This window comes from Ammodytes marinus, assembly GCF_949987685.1.
Source record: "Ammodytes marinus genome assembly, chromosome: 23".
NCBI lineage: Eukaryota > Metazoa > Chordata > Actinopteri > Uranoscopiformes > Ammodytidae > Ammodytes > Ammodytes marinus.
The window spans coordinates 18,020,483-18,040,012 of NC_137227.1; the positions used below are offsets into that span (position 1 = coordinate 18,020,483).

The 19,530-nt window shown below is 40.9% G+C and overlaps 1 protein-coding gene across 4 annotated transcripts in view; it reads right to left on the reverse strand.

Moving 5' to 3' along the window:
• clcn5b (chloride channel, voltage-sensitive 5b) overlaps window positions 1–19,530 on the reverse strand; it is a 48,435-nt gene that overhangs the window by 14,092 nt on the left and 14,813 nt on the right. For 2 of the 4 annotated variants that reach the window (XM_080052151.1, XM_080052149.1), the window contains exons 3-10: window positions 11,997–12,160; window positions 10,496–10,595; window positions 8,068–8,255; window positions 7,245–7,367; window positions 5,040–5,246; window positions 4,145–4,225; window positions 1,944–2,178; window positions 1,244–1,419 (exon numbers count right to left, since the gene is read on the reverse strand). In XM_080052151.1, the coding sequence (XP_079908277.1) occupies window positions 1,244–1,419; window positions 1,944–2,178; window positions 4,145–4,225; window positions 5,040–5,246; window positions 7,245–7,367; window positions 8,068–8,255; window positions 10,496–10,595; window positions 11,997–12,160 (1,274 nt within the window). Of the gene's footprint in view, window positions 1–1,243; window positions 1,420–1,943; window positions 2,179–4,144; window positions 4,226–5,039; window positions 5,247–7,244; window positions 7,368–8,067; window positions 8,256–10,495; window positions 10,596–11,996; window positions 12,161–12,429; window positions 12,446–19,530 lie in introns of those variants that run through there. The other 2 variants (XM_080052152.1, XM_080052150.1) reach the window with 2 other exon arrangements.

Here is a 19,530-nt window from a genome sequence, read left to right on the forward strand (position 1 = left end):
ACGGAGAGGGGGGAGAGAGACAGACAGAGGGAGAGAGAGAGAGAGAGACACACATAGACAGAGAGAGACATATAGAGAGAGAGAAAAAAAAACAATCAATTAATAACTTTTATTTATGTAGTCACGTACTTATTGTTAGGTGAATCCAGTGTTAATACACAGCCTAGGCTCTGTAAACGGACATGTCTCTAGCTACGGTGGAGAGCCTATAGGCTGTGTATTAACACCAGGTTTTTTTTTCTTTGACAGAGAGACAGACAGACAGAGAGAAACCAGAAAACATTAAATGAATTGAAAACAGGCACGGGGAGCCACAAAAGAGAAATGAAAAACCCATAAAAATAATACATTCAGTTTGACCTTGGTCGACGGAAAGAACCTGTACTCCGTGAACATGGCTATTCCATCTAATGAGGTGTGTTTAACAAATGACACAATGTAAAATAATATGTAAGAAATCCTTAACTTTAAGGGGCGCCCTTAGCTCAGTTGGTATGGCGTCCCCCCCCCATGGGCCTCAGCCAGCAGCGGACCCGGGTTCGATTCCAGCCCGCGGTCGTTCTCTGCATGTCACTCCCCTCTCTGCCCCATTTCAACTCTGTCTCTACACTATCAATAAAGCATAAAGATGCCAACAAATATATATATATAAAATAATATGTAAGAAATCCTTAAGTTTTTGCATATGGCAGCTATAATGTAAGGTGTCCGCTGCTCTTGCATACAGACATCACCTACGTGTTTGTTTATTGATATTGTATGTCCACCTTGTGCTGCTGTTTGTACAAGGAGATGACTTGTATTCTGGTTTAATACGTTATACGGAATTTTTTTCACCTTTATTTTTTTACAAGCAAGTCATCAGGAAACAAGTTCTTATTTACAATGGCAGCCTGACAAGCAACACAGGCCACTTGTTTAAGTTATTTATGGGGTCGCAGCCTCAAGAGTTTGTGAGCCTCTGGTCTAAAGAAGCCCTATCTTTGCTTACTTTGTGGGAAGCAAAGTGACAAACCACAAGCCAACATGTTGACTTATCTCACTCCACACAAACAAATAGACCTACTCCTCTTGTCCCCGCACACACATACATAGTCAACCTTTAAAACACAAACACAAACTAATCCTCCTTCACACTCTCACACACACCCACACACACACACTCTCTCTCTCACACACACACACACACACACACACACACACACACACACACACACACACACACACACACACACACACACACCTGTTTGTAGCCGCAGAGCTGAGAGGAGTCTAGCAGAGAGCAGTCATTAAACAGCTCTGAGATCAGCTCTGCTCCGCTCATCCTGGTGTAGCTGTTTGGATACGCGACCACCGCGGTCAGTCCTGCCACCACCAGCACCTCTGTGACGGGGTAGTGGCCCAGGCGGGTAGTTTTACCTGTTTAGAGAGAGAGACGTGGATTAAAGCTCGGGTATGCGATTTCTGATTGGTCAAAATTAACATGAGCGGTAGGTACACTTTGACCAATCAGAGCGAGGCTCCGATTCTAAAAAAATTAAAATAATTAAATTAAATAAAAAATTACAGGTTAAAATGGAAACAGAAAAGTGGCTCGGATGAACATATATTATATCTATAAGTTAGAAATTCTACCCTGCAGTCTCTCACCTAAACATTGTGTATGCATCTGTTAAGACACCACACACACACACACACACACACCCACACACACCACCCCCCCCCCACACACACACACACACCCCTCCACCACTCACGTCTGGGGCACTATGCGATGTTGGCTCGGATGAACAGCGCCCCCCAGAGTAAACATGCTACCCTATTCACCTGCAGTGTCTCATATCAATACCATGTATGCATTTGCTAAGACCACACACCCCCCCACTCCCCCCCCCCCCCTACACACACCCCACACCCCTACACCCCACCCCTCCACCACTCACGTCTGCGGCACCATGCGATGTTGGCCCGGATGAACAGCGCCCCCCAGATGCCTCCGAATATTCCCAGCAGAATGAAGGGAACAAGCTCCATCAGGTGCCAGGGCGCGTGGAACTCGACGTAGAACAGAACCAGACGGCTATTACCAAACGGGTTGATGGAGCGCAGCGTGAAGGCCGCTACCAGGGCCGCAAAGAAAGACCGCCAGAGGGTCTTTAGAGGGAAATAGTAGCTCACCTGAAAAGGGGAAGGAGACAGAGAATCAATCAATCAGTCAGTCAATCAATCACCTTTTTATTTTCACCCGAAAGACACTGAGGGTTCCCGCATGTACAGTACAGTGACGACGAAATAGTAGCTCACTTAAAGGGAAGGAGAAAAATGTATCAACTAACTGACAGTGAAAGGGACATACAGGTGATACTCGTATTATTAGAATATCATGGGAAATGAATTGGAATTGAAGTAAGAATTCATGCAAAAAAGGGCCCAAGCCAAGTACTGAGTACATATGGATGAGTATACTTTATATAGAGCCGACATTTCTGTATTTAAAATACCTTGTTCATTGATTTTATGTGATATTAAAATTTTCTGAGATTTTGAATTTGGGGTTTTCATAAGTTGTAAGCCATAATAATCAAAATTATAACAAATAAAGGCTTGGGATATCTCACTTTGCATGTAATGAGTCTATATAATATATTGGTTTCACCTTTTAAGTTGAATTACTGAAATAAATGAACTTTTGAACGATATTCTCCAAATGTTCAGTGTCTTGCGTAAAAAAATGAAGAGACCAGTCTGGATTTTTCTTAAATCTTCATCTCTACATTACTTAATGGAAATGCTCTTAAATGACAATATTTGTATTGTGAATTTGGTAGAAATGTTGTCAGTAGTTTATAGTTTAAAACCAAAATGTTCATTCTACTCAAACATATGCCTATACATAGTAAAAACGAGAGACACAGACTGACAGACAGACAGACAGACAGACAAACAGACAGAGACAGACAGACAGACAGACAGACAGACAGACACACACCAGACACTGAACATTTGGAGTGGTCTCTTAATTTGTTCCAGAGCTGTACAATCAGAAAATTAAATATTATTATGGTATTCTTCTCACCCCTTTTTCGAAAATATAAATTGTTGGACACTTTTTTTTTTGATTGTTTGTACATTTGACTTGTAACGTCTGCTTTATGCTGCTAAAATGAAATACACCAGGGTCCACACATCCAAAAATGATCCAGTGTGTTTATGCTGGAGATAGATTGGAAAGCGGCAGAGACGGATTTACGGCAAATTTATGATTTAGGTTTATATTAAGTCCCAGAGCTTTGCAGTGTGTTCCAGAAAAAACACACACAGAGAAAAGCAATCAAAAACCAATAAATATTCACTGTGTTATCTTGTACTGACAGAATAACTGGCGCTCGCAGTGTTGTTTCTGACACGGATAAAATAAATTAAAATCTGGTTCTCTTTGATCCAGTGATAAAATCCATCCAGCCTTACAGTAGGTCAGGTAGGTTCGAGGTCTCATTTAGCCTCGTATATCCCCGAATGTTATCAGTCTATAGGTATACAGGTGAAACTAGAAAAATTAGAATATCGTGCAAAAGTTCATTTATTTCAGTAATTCAACTTAAAAGGTGAACATAATATATTATATAGACTCATTACATGCAAAGTGAGATATTTCAAGCCTTTATTTGTTATAATTTTGATGATTATGGTTTACAACTTATGAAAACCCCAAATTAAAAATCTCAGAAAATTTGAATATTACATGAAATCAATAAAAAAGGGATTTTAAATACAGAAATGTCAGCCTTCTATAAAGTATAATCATCCATATGTACTCAGTACTTGGTTTGGGCCCTTTTTGCATGAATTCTTGCCTCAATTCCAATTCATTTTCCATGATATTCTAATAATATGAGTATCACCTGTAGATGCAGAAAGCAGAGAAAGTAGCTCATAAAACATGTCCTCAGGGGGCGCCCTTAGCTCAGCTGGTAGGGCGTCCCCCCCATAGGCCTCGGCCAGCAGCGGACCCGGGTTCGATTCCAGCCCGCGGTCGTTCTCTGCATGTCACTCCCCTCTCTGCCCCATTTCAACTCTGTCTCTACACTATCAATAAAGCATAAAAATGCCAAAAAAAATATCTTTAAAAAAAACAGGTCCTCACCTCCTCGAGACTGAAGAGCACGCCTCCAATGGGAGCTCCGAATGCCACGGACACACCCACCGCCGCCGCCGCAGACAACACCTACACACAGGGAAGAATAAATTCAGTTGAATAACAACAAAAAGGATTCAACTGAGAAATTGAACAATTCTTAAGACCTGTCCAAATAATATTGAAGACATTTTTAAACTTGTTAAGGCCTAAAATAAATGGATGTTGAACCTGCTGTACCCTTGCTAATGTGAGAGGGATTTTTAAATCACATAACAATAGATGCTACCAATTATTTGAGCATATGTAATTCAACGTCAAAAAAGAAAAAGAAGTTATAAAATCCTTCCCCCGCATGTTAGATCGATTTTTAAGACATTTGAAAGATTGACCGAAGACTTATTAATAGATAGGTTTCTTTTTCAGACTCTAGGGAACCCTGTGCACATCTGTTAGAATAATAATAAGAATGTGCTTCATCCACACAGAGCTTCTTGGTCTAGACTACCGAAACAATAAGTCAACTTTATGAGCATTTCTTCTCCTCAACTGTCCAATACTAGGACACTGAATCCTTAACTGGCAGTGCAATCCCATATAATTTATCACCTCTCCTTAAAGCTGGGGTATATGATTTCTGATTGGTCAAAGTTAACATGAGCTGCACACTTTGACCAATCAGAGCGAGGCTCCGATTCCCTTGTCTAATTGGCTGTTGGGACTGTCCATTCACTTTGGCACGACGTTGTTGGTGTAGAGCGTGTCAGGGAGGGACCATAGGGGAGGGACCAAAGAGAACAAGTGGAGCGGTTGAGGTATTTGGATTCGAATCTCTATCCCAACTGCCATTTTCTCCCCAAATCCTCCACCCCAGCTTTAAGGGGCCTACAGTACCATAACATACCTCTCTCCGTTTGGCTTCATTCTTGCGATACTTGGTGAAGAGATGACACAGTATGTTAGCGCAGCAACATGCTACGTGGACCAAAGGGCCCTCCTTCCCCAAGCTGAGCCCAGAAGAGACAGCCAAGACCAGGGTGATGGTCTTTATGATCAGGGTCCACTTCCCCAGGTAGCCGCGGATGATGAAACCGCTAAGGATGGTTTTAATCTGGACAGAGAGAGAGAGAGAGGCAGAGAGAGAGAGAGAGAGACAGAGAGAGAGAGATAGACAGAGAGATAGAGAGATAGACAGAGAGATGGACAGAGAGACATAGAGACATAGAGAGAGGAGAGAGAGAGAGAGAGAGAGAGAGAGAGAGAGAGAGAGAGAGAGAACAATCAATTAATAGCTTTTATTTATGTAGTCACGTACTTATTGTTAGGTGAATCCAGTGTTAATACACAGCCTAGGCTCTGTAAACGGGCATGTCACTACCTACGGTGGAGAGCCTATAGGCTGTGTATTAACACCAGGTTTTTTTTTCAGCACACACACACACACACAGTACTGACAGATAGAGTAACGCGAGGAGATAACTGATTTTGACAGAAAGTATTGACAACAAACGTTCTCCAAATCGTAGATAGATAGATAGATAGATAGATAGATAGATAGATAGATAGATAGATAGATAGATAGATAGATAGATAGATAGATAGATAGATAGATAGATAGATAGATAGATAGATAGAGTTTTAGTATAGTGTGTGTGCATGTGCGTAGGTCAGTTTATGTATATGATCGTGATAATATGTCTGTTTATGTTCCGGGCGGATCAGTTTGGATTTGCGCGTGTGAGCGTATCTAACCAAGAGAGAAGTAATATTGTAAACATTAGTGGACCGGAAAGGAGAGAAAATGAAGTTTGGTTTGGAGATATTTTTCTTTCAAATAAGCGGATCACGTTGTGTGTGTGCGTGGGCCGCGTTCGCTCACCGCTGCCTGACCCTAAAGAGTGATGAGACCTTTACGATAACACGATTCAGGTTTCACACAATTAAAATATGCTCGTCATTTTAAACGGCCAGGAAAGAGCTGTGTTTGTGTGTGTTTGGTTCCTGTGTGTGTGTGTGTGTGTGAAATGGGTGAATAATTTTTTTTTTTTTTTTTTGGGACAATGTTTGTGCTCAGTCGGGTTTTCCGCTTGTGTTTCCAAATCCTTGAAGGCTTTTCACTTCCCTGGAAAGTTGTTTTTTGTGAAAATAAAGATCAGATGAAAAAAGTCAACACTGATGCCAGGAGGAGAGCAGAGCGGAGGTAGGGAGGGAGGGAGACCGGGGAGGGTTCTGAGATCAGTTTGGATGAGTTCAAAAAAGGCAAATTACCTAAAACGATACCATAACAACAGCATTTCAATCAATCTCACTGATTTTTTGTATCTATTTGTATGTATAATGAATGCTCTAAGGAAAAACATCGGACAGTAGTGAAAGAGGTGCAACAGATGAGTACTAGGACTGATCTACAAAATAATTATTGACAGTAAATGTAGCTTAAGTTAAAAAGGAAAGATAATTGTATAAAATTGACTTGGAATTAATCCATATGATTCATCTCTGGCTATGCTTGTGGCTTAATTTAAAATAGAAATAGAAAAGAAAATTCTAAAACCGTAGATGAAAAAATTAATAAAAAAATATATAAAGAAAAAGTTATGATAAAAAAAGGTCATGAATAGGTAATAGTCTTTCAACTGATTTAATATGTCAAATTACATGAAAATATTCTCAGCACTTTTAAAGGTGAAGTAAGCGGTTTTCATTCAGCTGCTCTGCATGTAATCTGCAAATAAACTTTTCGGGGATCCCGAAATTAATATTCAATCACAAGAGAGAACGCTACAGACCGACACCCATCTCACTCATGGTCTCACTGCCGGTGCACGCCAGAGCGACACATGGGTGAATGTTTATGCGCCTACAATGGCGGAGCAGGTAAAAATCCTTCCCAATGTCTGTTTTGATGGTTTTTATCATGTTTTATCACACTTATGGATCTGAGATGATGCTAGATAACTCGCTGCTTGAAGACCGCAGTGCATTAATGTGGTGACGTAGGGACGAGTGAGGGGACTGCTAACTGCAGTAACTGACAGGAAGTTAGCTAAAAGAACCATTCCGCTTACAGCACCTTTTAAGAATCACATTATCATTGTGTGTGTAGTACCTCGGGTATTCCTGAGCCGCATGCATAGGGAGCGAAAGCCCGGACCAGGATGACGGCCAAGAAGGAGAAGAGCAAAGCCCAGAAGATGTACATCAGGTAGCTCACTATGTAGGCAAACGCACCCTGTAGGGAGAGAGAGAGAGACACACACACAGACAGACAGACACACACACACACACACACACACACACACACACACACACAGACAGACAGACAGACAGACAGACAGACAGACAGACAGACACACACAAATAAGTAGACAAATTATTTTTTGGTTCATACTCTACTAAAAGCAAACAGCTTTAACATACATTTCATATTATTGTGTAGTTCCGCTTTCGGCCAGTAGATGGAAGCAAAGCACCATTGTAACTACTGGTGTGAGCAGCATTACACTTGATCTGTGTACAGTATCAGTCAGACAGAGAGTGACTGTGCATTAAATCTTCTGCTGGCCTGTGAGGATTGCAACTGGCCTACATGTGTAATCCAAAAGCTCTCTTCAAGCACTGCCAACAAGTTCGTTTTTTCAACAATAGTGAGACACAATAGAACAGGCTCATAGTCCTGGATGGCTTTATTAAATGAATTTAGTTTTCATAATTTGTTTCCAAATTTGGTGCCTAGAAGTTTGAACTTATTAGCTTAACTTTAATGCTGGAGAAAGCTTGGCCACTATAAGCTAAAGATGGAGTCAGTGATTCTGGAGAACTCTTGTTGTCAAAATAAGTTTGTAAAAAAAAAAAATCAGTGAATATCTCCTCAAGGTGTTACTGTTAATACACAGATTAGGCTCTGTACATGCAGGGAATGTCCCTTTTACCTCTGAGGTGCCCGTGATGAGCTCTCCCCAGCTCTGCCACTGGGGGCAGCTGTCCCTCTCCTGGAAGGTTGTCTCATTGGACGTCCAGCAGCAGTGCTCGTGGTTGAACCAGAAACCCACCAGACACACTCCGTCCTTCATGTCCGTCAGCCAGTGGGCCGCGATGTCGATACCGCCGGCAAGAGCACCTTAAGAAGCGGAGGAGTTAAAAGGTTTAAAAGGTGCACTATGGGGCGCTCCGGTGGCGTAGTGGATAGAGCGCGCACCATATTGGCTCCGGCCTTCGTTGCAGTGGTCGCGGGTTCAAATCCGACCCGTGGACCTTTACTGCAGGTCATCCCCCCCTCTCTCTCTCTCTCTCTCTGTCTCCCCATTTCAACTCTAGTCTGTACTATCTAATAAAGCTTGAAAATGCCCAAAAAAAAATGTTGAAAAAAAAAAAAAAAAGTGCACTATGCAGTTTCAGAGGAGGGGGTTTGTTTACATTCACAGAGCCTGGAGTTAGTTCACAAAACATATTGACTCTACAAGTAATTCTTAGTATTGAATAATTATACTATTGATAAATTATTTTGAGGAACCTGGAACCAAACGTAAGACTAGAATATGTTTGTAAACCAAACTGTGGGCCCTGCTGCTGTAAAACAACAACAACAGTGAAACAGTAACTTTTTCAGGAAGCTTTCTCACTTCAAACAGTGTTCCAGGGATCACATTGTCCCTTGAGGAATTATTTTGTTTATTCAGTTATGAGAATATACCTTAGAAAAATGTTCACTTCTCAGACACACTCAAAGTGACATAGTGCACCTTTAAAAACGCTGGAAAACCTGGTCTAAAATAGTGAAAAGAAATATATGATATCAAAGTTGGGTGTCTTGGGGACGCCCTTAGCTCAGTTGGTAGGGCGTCCCCCCCATGGGCCTCGGCCAGCAGCGGACCCGGGTTCGATTCCAGCCCGCGGTTGTTCTCTGCATGTCACTCCCCTCTCTGCCCCATTTCAACTCTGTCTCTACACTGTCAATAAAGCATAAAAATGCCAAAAAAATATCTTAAAAAAAATAAAAATAAAAGTTGGGTGTCTCAATAATCTTTTACAAATATCTGATTTGAAATAAATGTTGTGGATTTGGGTTGACAGGCCTTAAACCTGCAGTGTGTAGAATTGTGGGTTTTATTTCCTAGCAGATTTTGTAGAAAGTAATTATAATATCCATAAGTACATTTAATTTAGTGCATAATAGCTGAAACATTTTTTTTTAATTATTATTTTTTCCCTTAGAAAGGGTCTCATATATGTCCATATTTCTGCATATTTTGGACCAAGGCCTAGTGCCGCCATCTTGAAAGTGTCATAGTTGGAATGTCATCAGGTGCATTGTTTAAAATTTAGAATTGTTCTTGTCCTTGAAGGCCACTGTAGCTTCTGTTATTATTCGAAAGGGTTGGGGTTACCCAGGGAGTGTTGCATTCTAGAACTTTGTAGAACTTTCTTGATGTCATATTACACACTGCACCTTTAAGGACTAAGAAATAAGGAAAAACTTGTTATGGTTGAGCTGGTATTCTTCTAACTCAATCCAAACTCAACAGAAGCTGGTTTAGTAGGTCAGACTGAGGGTGTGTTAATGTGTACAAAGCAAATACATCGCTCATCAAATAACTTGTTTGGCTTGGAACACACCAGCCAGGATTCTAGCCAAGTCAGCTAATATAATGGAATATTAGTTTTAAAATGTCACCCTGCCTATTTTCAGTGCGATGTTGCGATGTGCCATTGTGTAAACTCTACACCTGCAGACTGTCACCACACAGGAATTAACAGAGAACTTAAAGGTGCAGTGTGTAATATGACATCATCAAGAAAGTTCTAGAATGCAACCCTCCCTGGATAACCCCACCCCTTTTGAATAATAACAGAAGCTACATAGGCCTTCAAGGACAAGAACAATTCTAAATTCTGAACAATGCACCTGATGACATTCCAAAAACATGGATGCCTCCATAAGGCTTGCCTGCTCAATGTACAAAATTTAATATTAATATTTGTAATTCTCCGCTCAGGAGGATAATTCAGATTATTGGCAGAGGTGATTTAACACCAATGAGGACATATTTATGAATGAGGATATTGATTTTAGCTAATAAATTACTTAAAATGTTACACAGTGTCCCTTTAAACAATGGCTCAAATCAAATCAACAGTGCTCACACAAATAATTTACAACTGGTTTATTGTCTGATCATAATGCCTTTGCTTATGTATATTATAGAGTTAGTATTTGATCTTGTTTCTGTCTTTTTTATTTATTTTTTTGTAAAAAAAATTTTTTTTTATTATTATTATTATTATAAAAAAACTCTACAGCATAATGTTTTTCCATAAGCAATATAATATATCTAAGTATGACTGTATGTAAACATGTACCTGACATGAGTCCCACCAGCAGCATGAGCAGCCATCCAGAGAAAGCATCGCTGACACTGTGCAGCAGAGCCACAGTCGACTGCCGGCTCTTATTGGTGATCTGGAGGGAAACACAGAGAGAGGAGGAAATCATTATTAGAAACTGATTACTGTCATTGTTATATTGTTTAGTGTCTGTCTGTCTGTCTGTCTGTCTGTCTGTCTGTCTGTCTGTCTGTCTAAATATCTGTCTGTCTAAATATCTGTCTGTCTGTCTGTCTGTCTAAATATCTGTCTGTCTGTCTGTCTGTATATCTAAATATCTGTCTGTCTGTCTGTCTGTGTGTACATTTATTTTGTACCGTCCGTATTATTGCACGTCCACCATTACAGCAGCGACTATCAAGAGCAAAGTACATAACCTCAATACTGCAGTTTCTAAGTGTGAATCTGTGGAGCTATAAATACGAACTGTGAGCAGGGCGTGAAGAGCTAATAGATGGAGTTTAAACTTTCACTGTGTGTGTGTGTGTGTGCTTCGATAGCAAGACAGCATTCTTATTAGCTAATTACAGGTATGGTTGTTCTTCGTGCTATATAAGTAAGTAAGCTTTATTTATATAGCTCCCTTCACAGACCAGGGTCACAAGGCGCTTCACAATACACATTTTTTTATACATACACTCAAACACCGATGACAGTAGCTGCCAAGCAAGGCGCTGTCTGAACCATCGGGAGCAATTTGGGGTTCAGTGTCTTGCCCAGGGACACTTCGACATGTGGGTAGGCGGGGAATCGAACCTCCGACCCTGCACTCCAGAGGCAGACTCCCTACCCACTTCGCCACTGCCGCCTTTAACTATGCTCTAGTTAAAGGTGCATTATGTAACTTTGGGTGTGTCAGAGAAGTGAACATTTTCTAAGGTATTTTCTCATAACTGAATACACAAACTTTCCTCACAGGAAGATGTGATCCCTGGAACACTTTTTGAAGTTAGAAAGCTTCCTGAAAAGTTACTGTTTCACTGTTGTTGTTGTTTACAGCAGCAGGGCCCACAGTTTGGTTAACAAACACATTATAGTCTTAACATTTGGTTCCAGGTTCCTCAAAGTAATTTAGTTTTTATTTATGATGATGGAATTATTCAATACTAAGAATTACATGTAGAGAAAAAAATCTGTTTTGTAAACTAACTGCAGGCTCTGTGAATGTAAACAAACCCCCCTGCTTTAAAACTACACAGTGCGGGGCGCTCCGGTGGCGTAGTGGATAGAGCGCGTACCATATTGGCTCCGGCCTTCGTTGCAGTGGTCACGGGTTCAAGTCCGACCCGTGGACTCGAACTGCAGGTCATCCCCCCCCTCTCTCTCTCTCTCTCTCTCTCTCTCTCTCTGTCTCCCCATTTCAACTCTGTACTGTCAAATAAAGCTTGAAAATGCCCAAAAATATCAACAAAAAAAAAAGAAAAAAAAACTACACAGTGCACCTTTAAAAAAAGAAAACGTATTTTTCTCTGCATACCTCTCTGTGTCTGTCTCTGTCCTTGCTCTTCTCTCTGACCCAGTCTATGGTGTTGAAATCCTCGTATGTTCCCAACCCGGGCAACGGGTCGTCCAAAGGGTCCACAAGCTTACTGGGGCCGTTACCGTTCATACCGCCTGCTCTGCTGGAGGCCTCGTAACCTGCTGGGAGAGACAGGGGGAAGAGGGGGAGGGAGAGAGAGAGAGAGAGAGAGAGAGAGAGAGAGACGAGGGGGAAGAGAGAGGGAAGAGAGAGGGAAGAGAGGGAGAGAGAGAGAGAGAGAGAGAGAGAGAGAGAGATTTTTTATTTTAGATTTTACAGAAATACTTTATTCAAATATTTATTATTTTACATGAACATTAAACAATTTAAGTTCAATTAATGCTCATCTCTTCATTTAAAAATAAATTATCTTTTAAAAACATGTGCAAACAGCAAATCATCGTCGACAACTGAACAAACAATGTTTTCATAGCACCAGCGATTCTTAAAAGTGGGGGGAGAGAGAGAGGGGGAGAAAGAGAGAGGGAGAGAGAGGGAGGGGAGGGGAGAGAGAGAGAGAGGGGGAGAGAGAGGGGGAGAGAGAGAGGGAGGGGAGAGAGAGGGGGAGAGAGAAAGGGGGAGGGAGAGAGAGAGAGGGAGAGGGAGAGAGAGAGGGAGGGAGAGAGAGGGGGAGAGGGAGAGAGAGAGAGAAGGGAGGGAGAGATGAGGGGAGGGAAAGAGAGAGGGAGAGAAAGATGGGGGGAGGGGGGAGAGAGAGAGAGAGGGGGAGGGGAGAGAGGGGGGAGAGAGAGGGGGAGAAAGAGAGGGGAGAGAGAAAAGGGAAAAAGAGAGAGGGGGAGAGAGAGAGAGAGGGAAGAGAGAGGGGGAGAGAGACATAGTGAGACTAACATTAACATCGTCACACACACACATAACAGCCTCTTTAATTGCTGCCATATTCTTCATGTTCTTGCATTGTCATATTTATGCGTTTTGTTCTACTGTTTTCCTCTGCCATGTTGTGTTTTGGAGTTATTCAAATTATAATACAACTCCATCGTTCCACTGTCCATTGAGGCTTGGCAGTGTAACTACACCGTTTCTCCTCAGGGTGGCGCAAAGGGAAGACTACACATTTTGAGATTCCTTGTATAAAAGTGGGATCTTGAAGCTCACGAAAAAACATTAATATTTTACAAGCACGCACACACACACACACACACACACACACACACACACACACACACACACACACACACACACACACACACACACACACACACACACACACACACACACACACACACACACACACACACACACACACACACAAGCCTTGAGAAAGTGCTAGCAGTTGCAAACCCACTATTATTGCTGACTATCGTCACTCAGCAAAAAGATTGGGGAGAAAACAATGCACAAAAGAGCAGCAGAGAATGTGTATTGTATCCGCCATTGTACTATTGATGAGACTATTCTTCAAGGTATTGAATCAATAAGTGTTTGAGCCGTGAGATCGACTTCAGCTGCATTCTGTCGACAGAATAAGTGTGTGGCAGTGTGTGAGTGAGTGAGTGAGTGAGTGAGTGAGTGAGTGAGTGAGTGAGTGAGTGAGTGAGTGAGTGAGTGTACGTGGCAGTGTCTGGGCTACAGTCGCCAACAATTAACCAGACCGCAACCGACCAATCAGAAACAAGCTCCCAACGGAAACCAGGAAGTAACACAGGAAAACAATGCCCCACTTCTGATTTATGGAAGAAAAAAACAACAACAGCAAGGACAAAGGTTGAATCGCATACTTATAGTCTATCTATATCTACTATATAGTATGTAGAAAAAAGATTTAGGATGTCCCAATTCTTGTGGCCAGATTTAGGATGGTTAGAAGTACCCGGATGTCCTACTTCATCCGGCCAAGATTGTTAGTGTTGAAAACTGCATCCTATTTGGCCGATTCTGACCCACAATCCAGTGCGCACGTGAAGTGACGTCACATCGACGAAACCTCCATATGAAAACAAACGGGGATGCGCCGGATATAAAAGCAAGAGGAAAGATCAAGGCGCAATATTATGATGAAATAAAAGAGTAAAAGTATGTCCCAATAGTATGCCTACTGCATCCTAAGTAGATTATTTTTATCGTCGGATGTAGTATGTAGAATAGAAAAAAGAAAGAGTATGAGATTCGGAACGCAACCTTAGTCATTATCGGACCAAAACAATTATCTGAGAAAACATTTAATGTGTTTTTATTTGAGTGTAAAGGGAATGCAAGGATACAAATGTGGTGCTTCTTGTCCCCGAGGAAATATGAGATTTAAGGAGCGGCCATTTTCGAGAAAAGATACTGGTAAACTCACACAATTATTTTCAATTCAATTCAATGCCATCCAATTCAAATCACTTTCTTTGTCCCCGAAGTGCAATTAAAAAGGCACGGAGAGTAGCGTAAAAATAAACACATAGACATAACACTCACATCAATTAACAAAGGCTCGCTTTTTTCAGTTTTTTTTTGTGTTATACTGTATTGTAAGGCAGGAAGAGACCATAGCACGATAATTCAAAGACAATATGAAAATAACAATGACAATTTTACATTCAGAAATACTGTACAATTTCTATTATATAATAAAATGCTAAGATCTTAATCTACACCATCCCTGCTACACGACCACATCAGGCCACATTTTTTTTTTTTTAAGATTATTTTTTGGCATTTTCAAGCTTTATTAGACAGTACAGAGTTGAAATGGGGAGACAAGAGAGAGAGCGAGAGGGGGGGGGGGATGACCTGCAGTAAAGGTCCACGGGTCGGATTTGAACCCGCGACCACTGCAACGAAGGCCGGAGCCGATATGGTACGGGCTCTATCCACTACGCCACCGGAGCGCCCCGACAGGCCACATTTCTAGCATAAAACGACTTTGGGGGGAGGAGAACTCTGGCATCCATTAACACAAATAGGAGCTGAGCGGACGAGTTTGACTGGTTTGAAAAAAACGTAGGAATGTCTGTCTCTGTCACGCCTACAAGAATGCCTGTCACATAAAATCTGCTCTCTTGTGATGCAGCTAAACAAGTGAGCTAACATTCTAAGATCTAGAACTTTAAAAATGAGAAAACTTGAGTTGAGAGCACTCATTAAAAAAATACACAAATAGTAATACATATCCAACTTTATATATATATATGTGCTTCATTTTGTTGTTATTTATGCAAAATACACTGGCCAGACTTAGTGTTTCAACAGGTATCTCAAAAAAATTATAATTTTTTTTCTAAACTTTATTTATACAGGTAAATCCCATTGAGACCGAAGACTCTTTTTCAAGGGAGACCTGTTTTCCTTTGCCACGTTACCATTCACACACACATTCATACACCGATAGCAGCAGGCTAACTATCGACATTCACACGAGGCACACATTGAAAGCAGACAGGGAAGTCACAAACTAAAATAACAATATATGTCATTCAACTGTATGTACGTCAGACACATGCCTAGAATCAACAACTTCTATGTGACAAAAACATGTTTATTTCTTCAGTAAGGTCACAGAGTCCTTCTTACAAAACTGTGTTGAATTCCGCAACACTACAAGACTAGAAGAAGTCAGCTGATGGTAATAAAATATGAAAATGTAACTAAATTCAGGTGTTTAGGTGAAGATTCTGTCAACACACACACACACACACACACACACACACACACACACACACACACACACACACACACACACACACACACACACACACACACACACACACACACACACACACACACACACACACACACACACACACACACACACACACACACACACACACACACACACACACACACACACACACACACACACGTTGGTTTAAATTAAAAAAGGAAGTGAAACTATTTGTGGGTGTAGTGAAGCCGCCGGCCCCTTTTTAAATCAAATGAAGTGTTGCTGTAGAATGCAGGCGGTTACAGGCTGCAGACCCCATGCGACCCCACACAGGAATGGGTTAGTGTAGTCAAATTAATGATTAAGCCGATTATGCGCTACTAGTATCGACCATATCCCACATGTAACCCTCCCATCAAATGGTGTGGGGATCTGAACCTAGTCAATCCAGTTGGGTTAATCCACTTCCACACTGTATTGTTTTAAAGGTGCAGTATGTAACTCTGGGTGTGTCAGAGAAGGTATATTCTCATCTCATAATAACTGAATAAACAAACTTTCCTCACAGGTAAATGTGATCCCTGGAACACCATTTGAAGTTAGAAAGCTTCCTGAAAAGTTACTGTTGTTTTTTTTTTACAGCAGCAGGGCCCACAGTTTGGTTTATAAAAAATATTCTAGTCTTACGTTGGTTTGGGGCCAGCCAGGTATACCTCAAAATAATTTAGTTTTGATTTATGATGATAGAATTATTCAATATTGATAATTAAATGTATAGAAAATATGTTTTGTAAACTAACTTTAGGCTCTGCGAATGTAAACAAATCCCCCTCCTCTGAAACTACGCAGTGCACCTTTAATATTAACATTAAGACGACCCATGGCAAAATTTTACCAGCCTATTTGTTTGGTTAGAATTTATCCAGCTTTTGACAATAGGAGTAAACATCATAATTATACATAGTGTAAATAAACGAAGACAAGCTAAACAGAAGAAATTAGGTGTAGTAGTGCTTAAAGGTACATGATACAATTGTTGGTTGCTGCATCAGAGCTCTACAAAACAATTTAAAGGTTCAGTATGTAATATGACATCATCAAGTAAGTTCTACAAAGTTCTAGAATGCAACACTCCCTGGGTAACCCCACCCCTTTCGAATAATAACAGAAGCTACAGTGACCTTCAAGGACAAGAACAATTCTAAATTTTAAACAATGCACCTGATGACATTCCAACTATGACACTTTCAAGATGGCGGCACTAGGCCTTGGTCCAAAATATGCAGAAATATGGACATATATGAGACCCTTAAGGGGAAAAAAAATAATAAAAAAATAAATGTTCAGCTATTATGCACTAAATGTACTTATGGATATTATAATTACTTTCTACAAAATCTGCTAGGAAATAAAACCCAAATTCTACACACTGCAGGTTTAATATATAGTTTGCCAAAGCCATCATTTTGACTATATACTAGTCCGTCTGTGTGTGTCCTCTTCTATGTAGCGTGGAAATGTCCCGTTAAAAACACAACAACTAGAGTGCCTGACCTTTGGACCTCATTCTCACGTAGCCAAAAGAGACCGAGTAAAGCCGCGAGAAAATACAATCACGTTAACCAAACAAACTTGAAGAATAACAAGCTTAAAAAGATTAAATAAAGGACACATTTTAACCAACATAAAAATACACAGACGTGCAATGCATACACAGGGAAAGCTCAACGAAGACTTCTATATATGACAATGTCTTTCAAATCAAAGAAGACAAGTGGTAAAGGACCTGATTTTGATCTCCAATGTAAAATAATGACTGTATAAAAAAAAGGGGACATAACAGCCTTTGTCCCGTCAAACATGCACAGAGTAAGAAACACACACCTACTTTTACACAGCTGTATACACACACACCAAGCCCCCAGAGAAGGTCTGTATTCCTCTCTCTTTCTCTCTCTCTCTCTCAAGCTGCAGTAAAGAAACAAGTCACATGATATGACTCCTTGAAATCTGGATCATAAACGGCCTTAATGATTAAACTGCAACTGGGTTAGAGTTAAAGCTGCAGTGTGTAGAATTTTGGGATTTTTTCTTTTCATAGCAGACTTGGTAGAAAATAATTATAATATCCATAAGTACGTTTAATTTAGTGCATAATAGCTGAAAAAAAAAAAATTTGAATTATTTTTTTTCCCCTTTCTAGAACTTTCTTGATGATGTCATATCACACACTGCACCTTTAAGAGGAAACAGGAAACGGAACACAAAGAAAAGCTTAATTCAATTTAAGAAACTAAAGGCATTAAACTGGAGGTAGAAGCAGACATGGCACAGACAGACAGACAGACAGACACACAGACACACAGACAGACACACAGACACACACACATTTGTATGGCTACTTGTGACATTCATTGACATAATGCATTCCCTAGCCCCCTGCCTTACCCTTACCCAGGGCTGTACAGTGCGACAGTTTTGATCGCATTTGCTACTGAAATTGATCACGTGCGATGATGAATACAACTCCAATCGCACTCGTGCTAGTGTTGCCACCCGTCCCGTTTTTCCCAGAATTGTTCTCTTTTTTTCACCAGCTGTGACCCGTTTTTTGGGGAAAATGCCAAAACCTCATTTGATTTCCTTCCTTCGTTCAGTAGTTAAGGCCGTCTCACACGGGCCGAGGAGTTTGTTGCGCCCGCTATTGCATCGGAGAGGCGGGCGGGCAGGGGCGGTCTTAACGATCTCGGGGCCCGTTTCAAGACCCTGTGTGGGGGCCCCACACTTTTTTTTTTTTTTTTTTATTTTTTTTTTTAATAAATAATGCTTGTGCATGCTGCCCGCGAAAATAAAAAAGATTGTGGAAACCAGTTGGTTCATAGACGGATTATGAGATAATGGGCCCAGACTCTTTGTACCGTTTTAAAGTTAAATGCATCAGAGCAGAGGAACATTTTAATCAAATCTTGAGCTGCAGAAGGAACATTATTTTTCTTAAACAGGCACTCTTTACTCTGCAACTGTGAAAACAGTACAGTAGATTGGTCTGCAGACTCATGTTATATGATGGAGGGGCCCATTGCAACATATACAGGGTGGAAAGCTACTTTTCATGAACAGTATAGAATTTACACATAGCAAGCTTATTCCTGTTTGTGTGTGGGGGGCTTAGCTGTCCCTCATGAAGCCCCTTAGACAGAGCTAATAATGCTTTTGTTTTGCACTTGCTTTTCTATTTGTCACCTAGTTGGGGCCATGATGATTTATTTCCTTATATTTAGGCTATTCCTTGTTGGACCCTGTTATTGACATGAGTGACTGAGCTCTTTGACAATGCAACATTTAAAGTTACTATCAGTATTTCTGGCTTAGGCCCCCCCCCCCCCCGAGCCCTTGGGCCCCTGGGCATGGTTGCATGCAATATTATTCTCAAAGTGCACCAGATTGATGAATTTTACTTTAAAAGGTTGCATTTTTTTCTTCCGGGGCCCCCCTACAAGGTCCAGGGTCCCCACCCACCTCAGTCTCCCTATTTAGCCTATACTGTAAAAAGCACTGTAGGTGTGTATGGTTATTATAGGTCATTACACTGGTCAGTCTGAACTGGTAGCCTAATAATGGCCGAGCCCTCCGCCCCAAACATTCAAGTGTCCCTTTTTTTCCTAAATCCAAGGTGGCAACCCTAACTAGTGCGACAGCCTGCCAAATTGCAATTGGCAGGTTAGATTATTTTGTCTAAATTGCAATCAGTGCACCCCTATTAATTTTTCTACAATTATTACTGCACACACTAGGAAATAATATTAATTGAGAATCTCAAATGAGACCAAGATGACATGCTCAAAGGTAATTAGAGCGAAATGCAAGGGTTAAGGTTATGCAAGT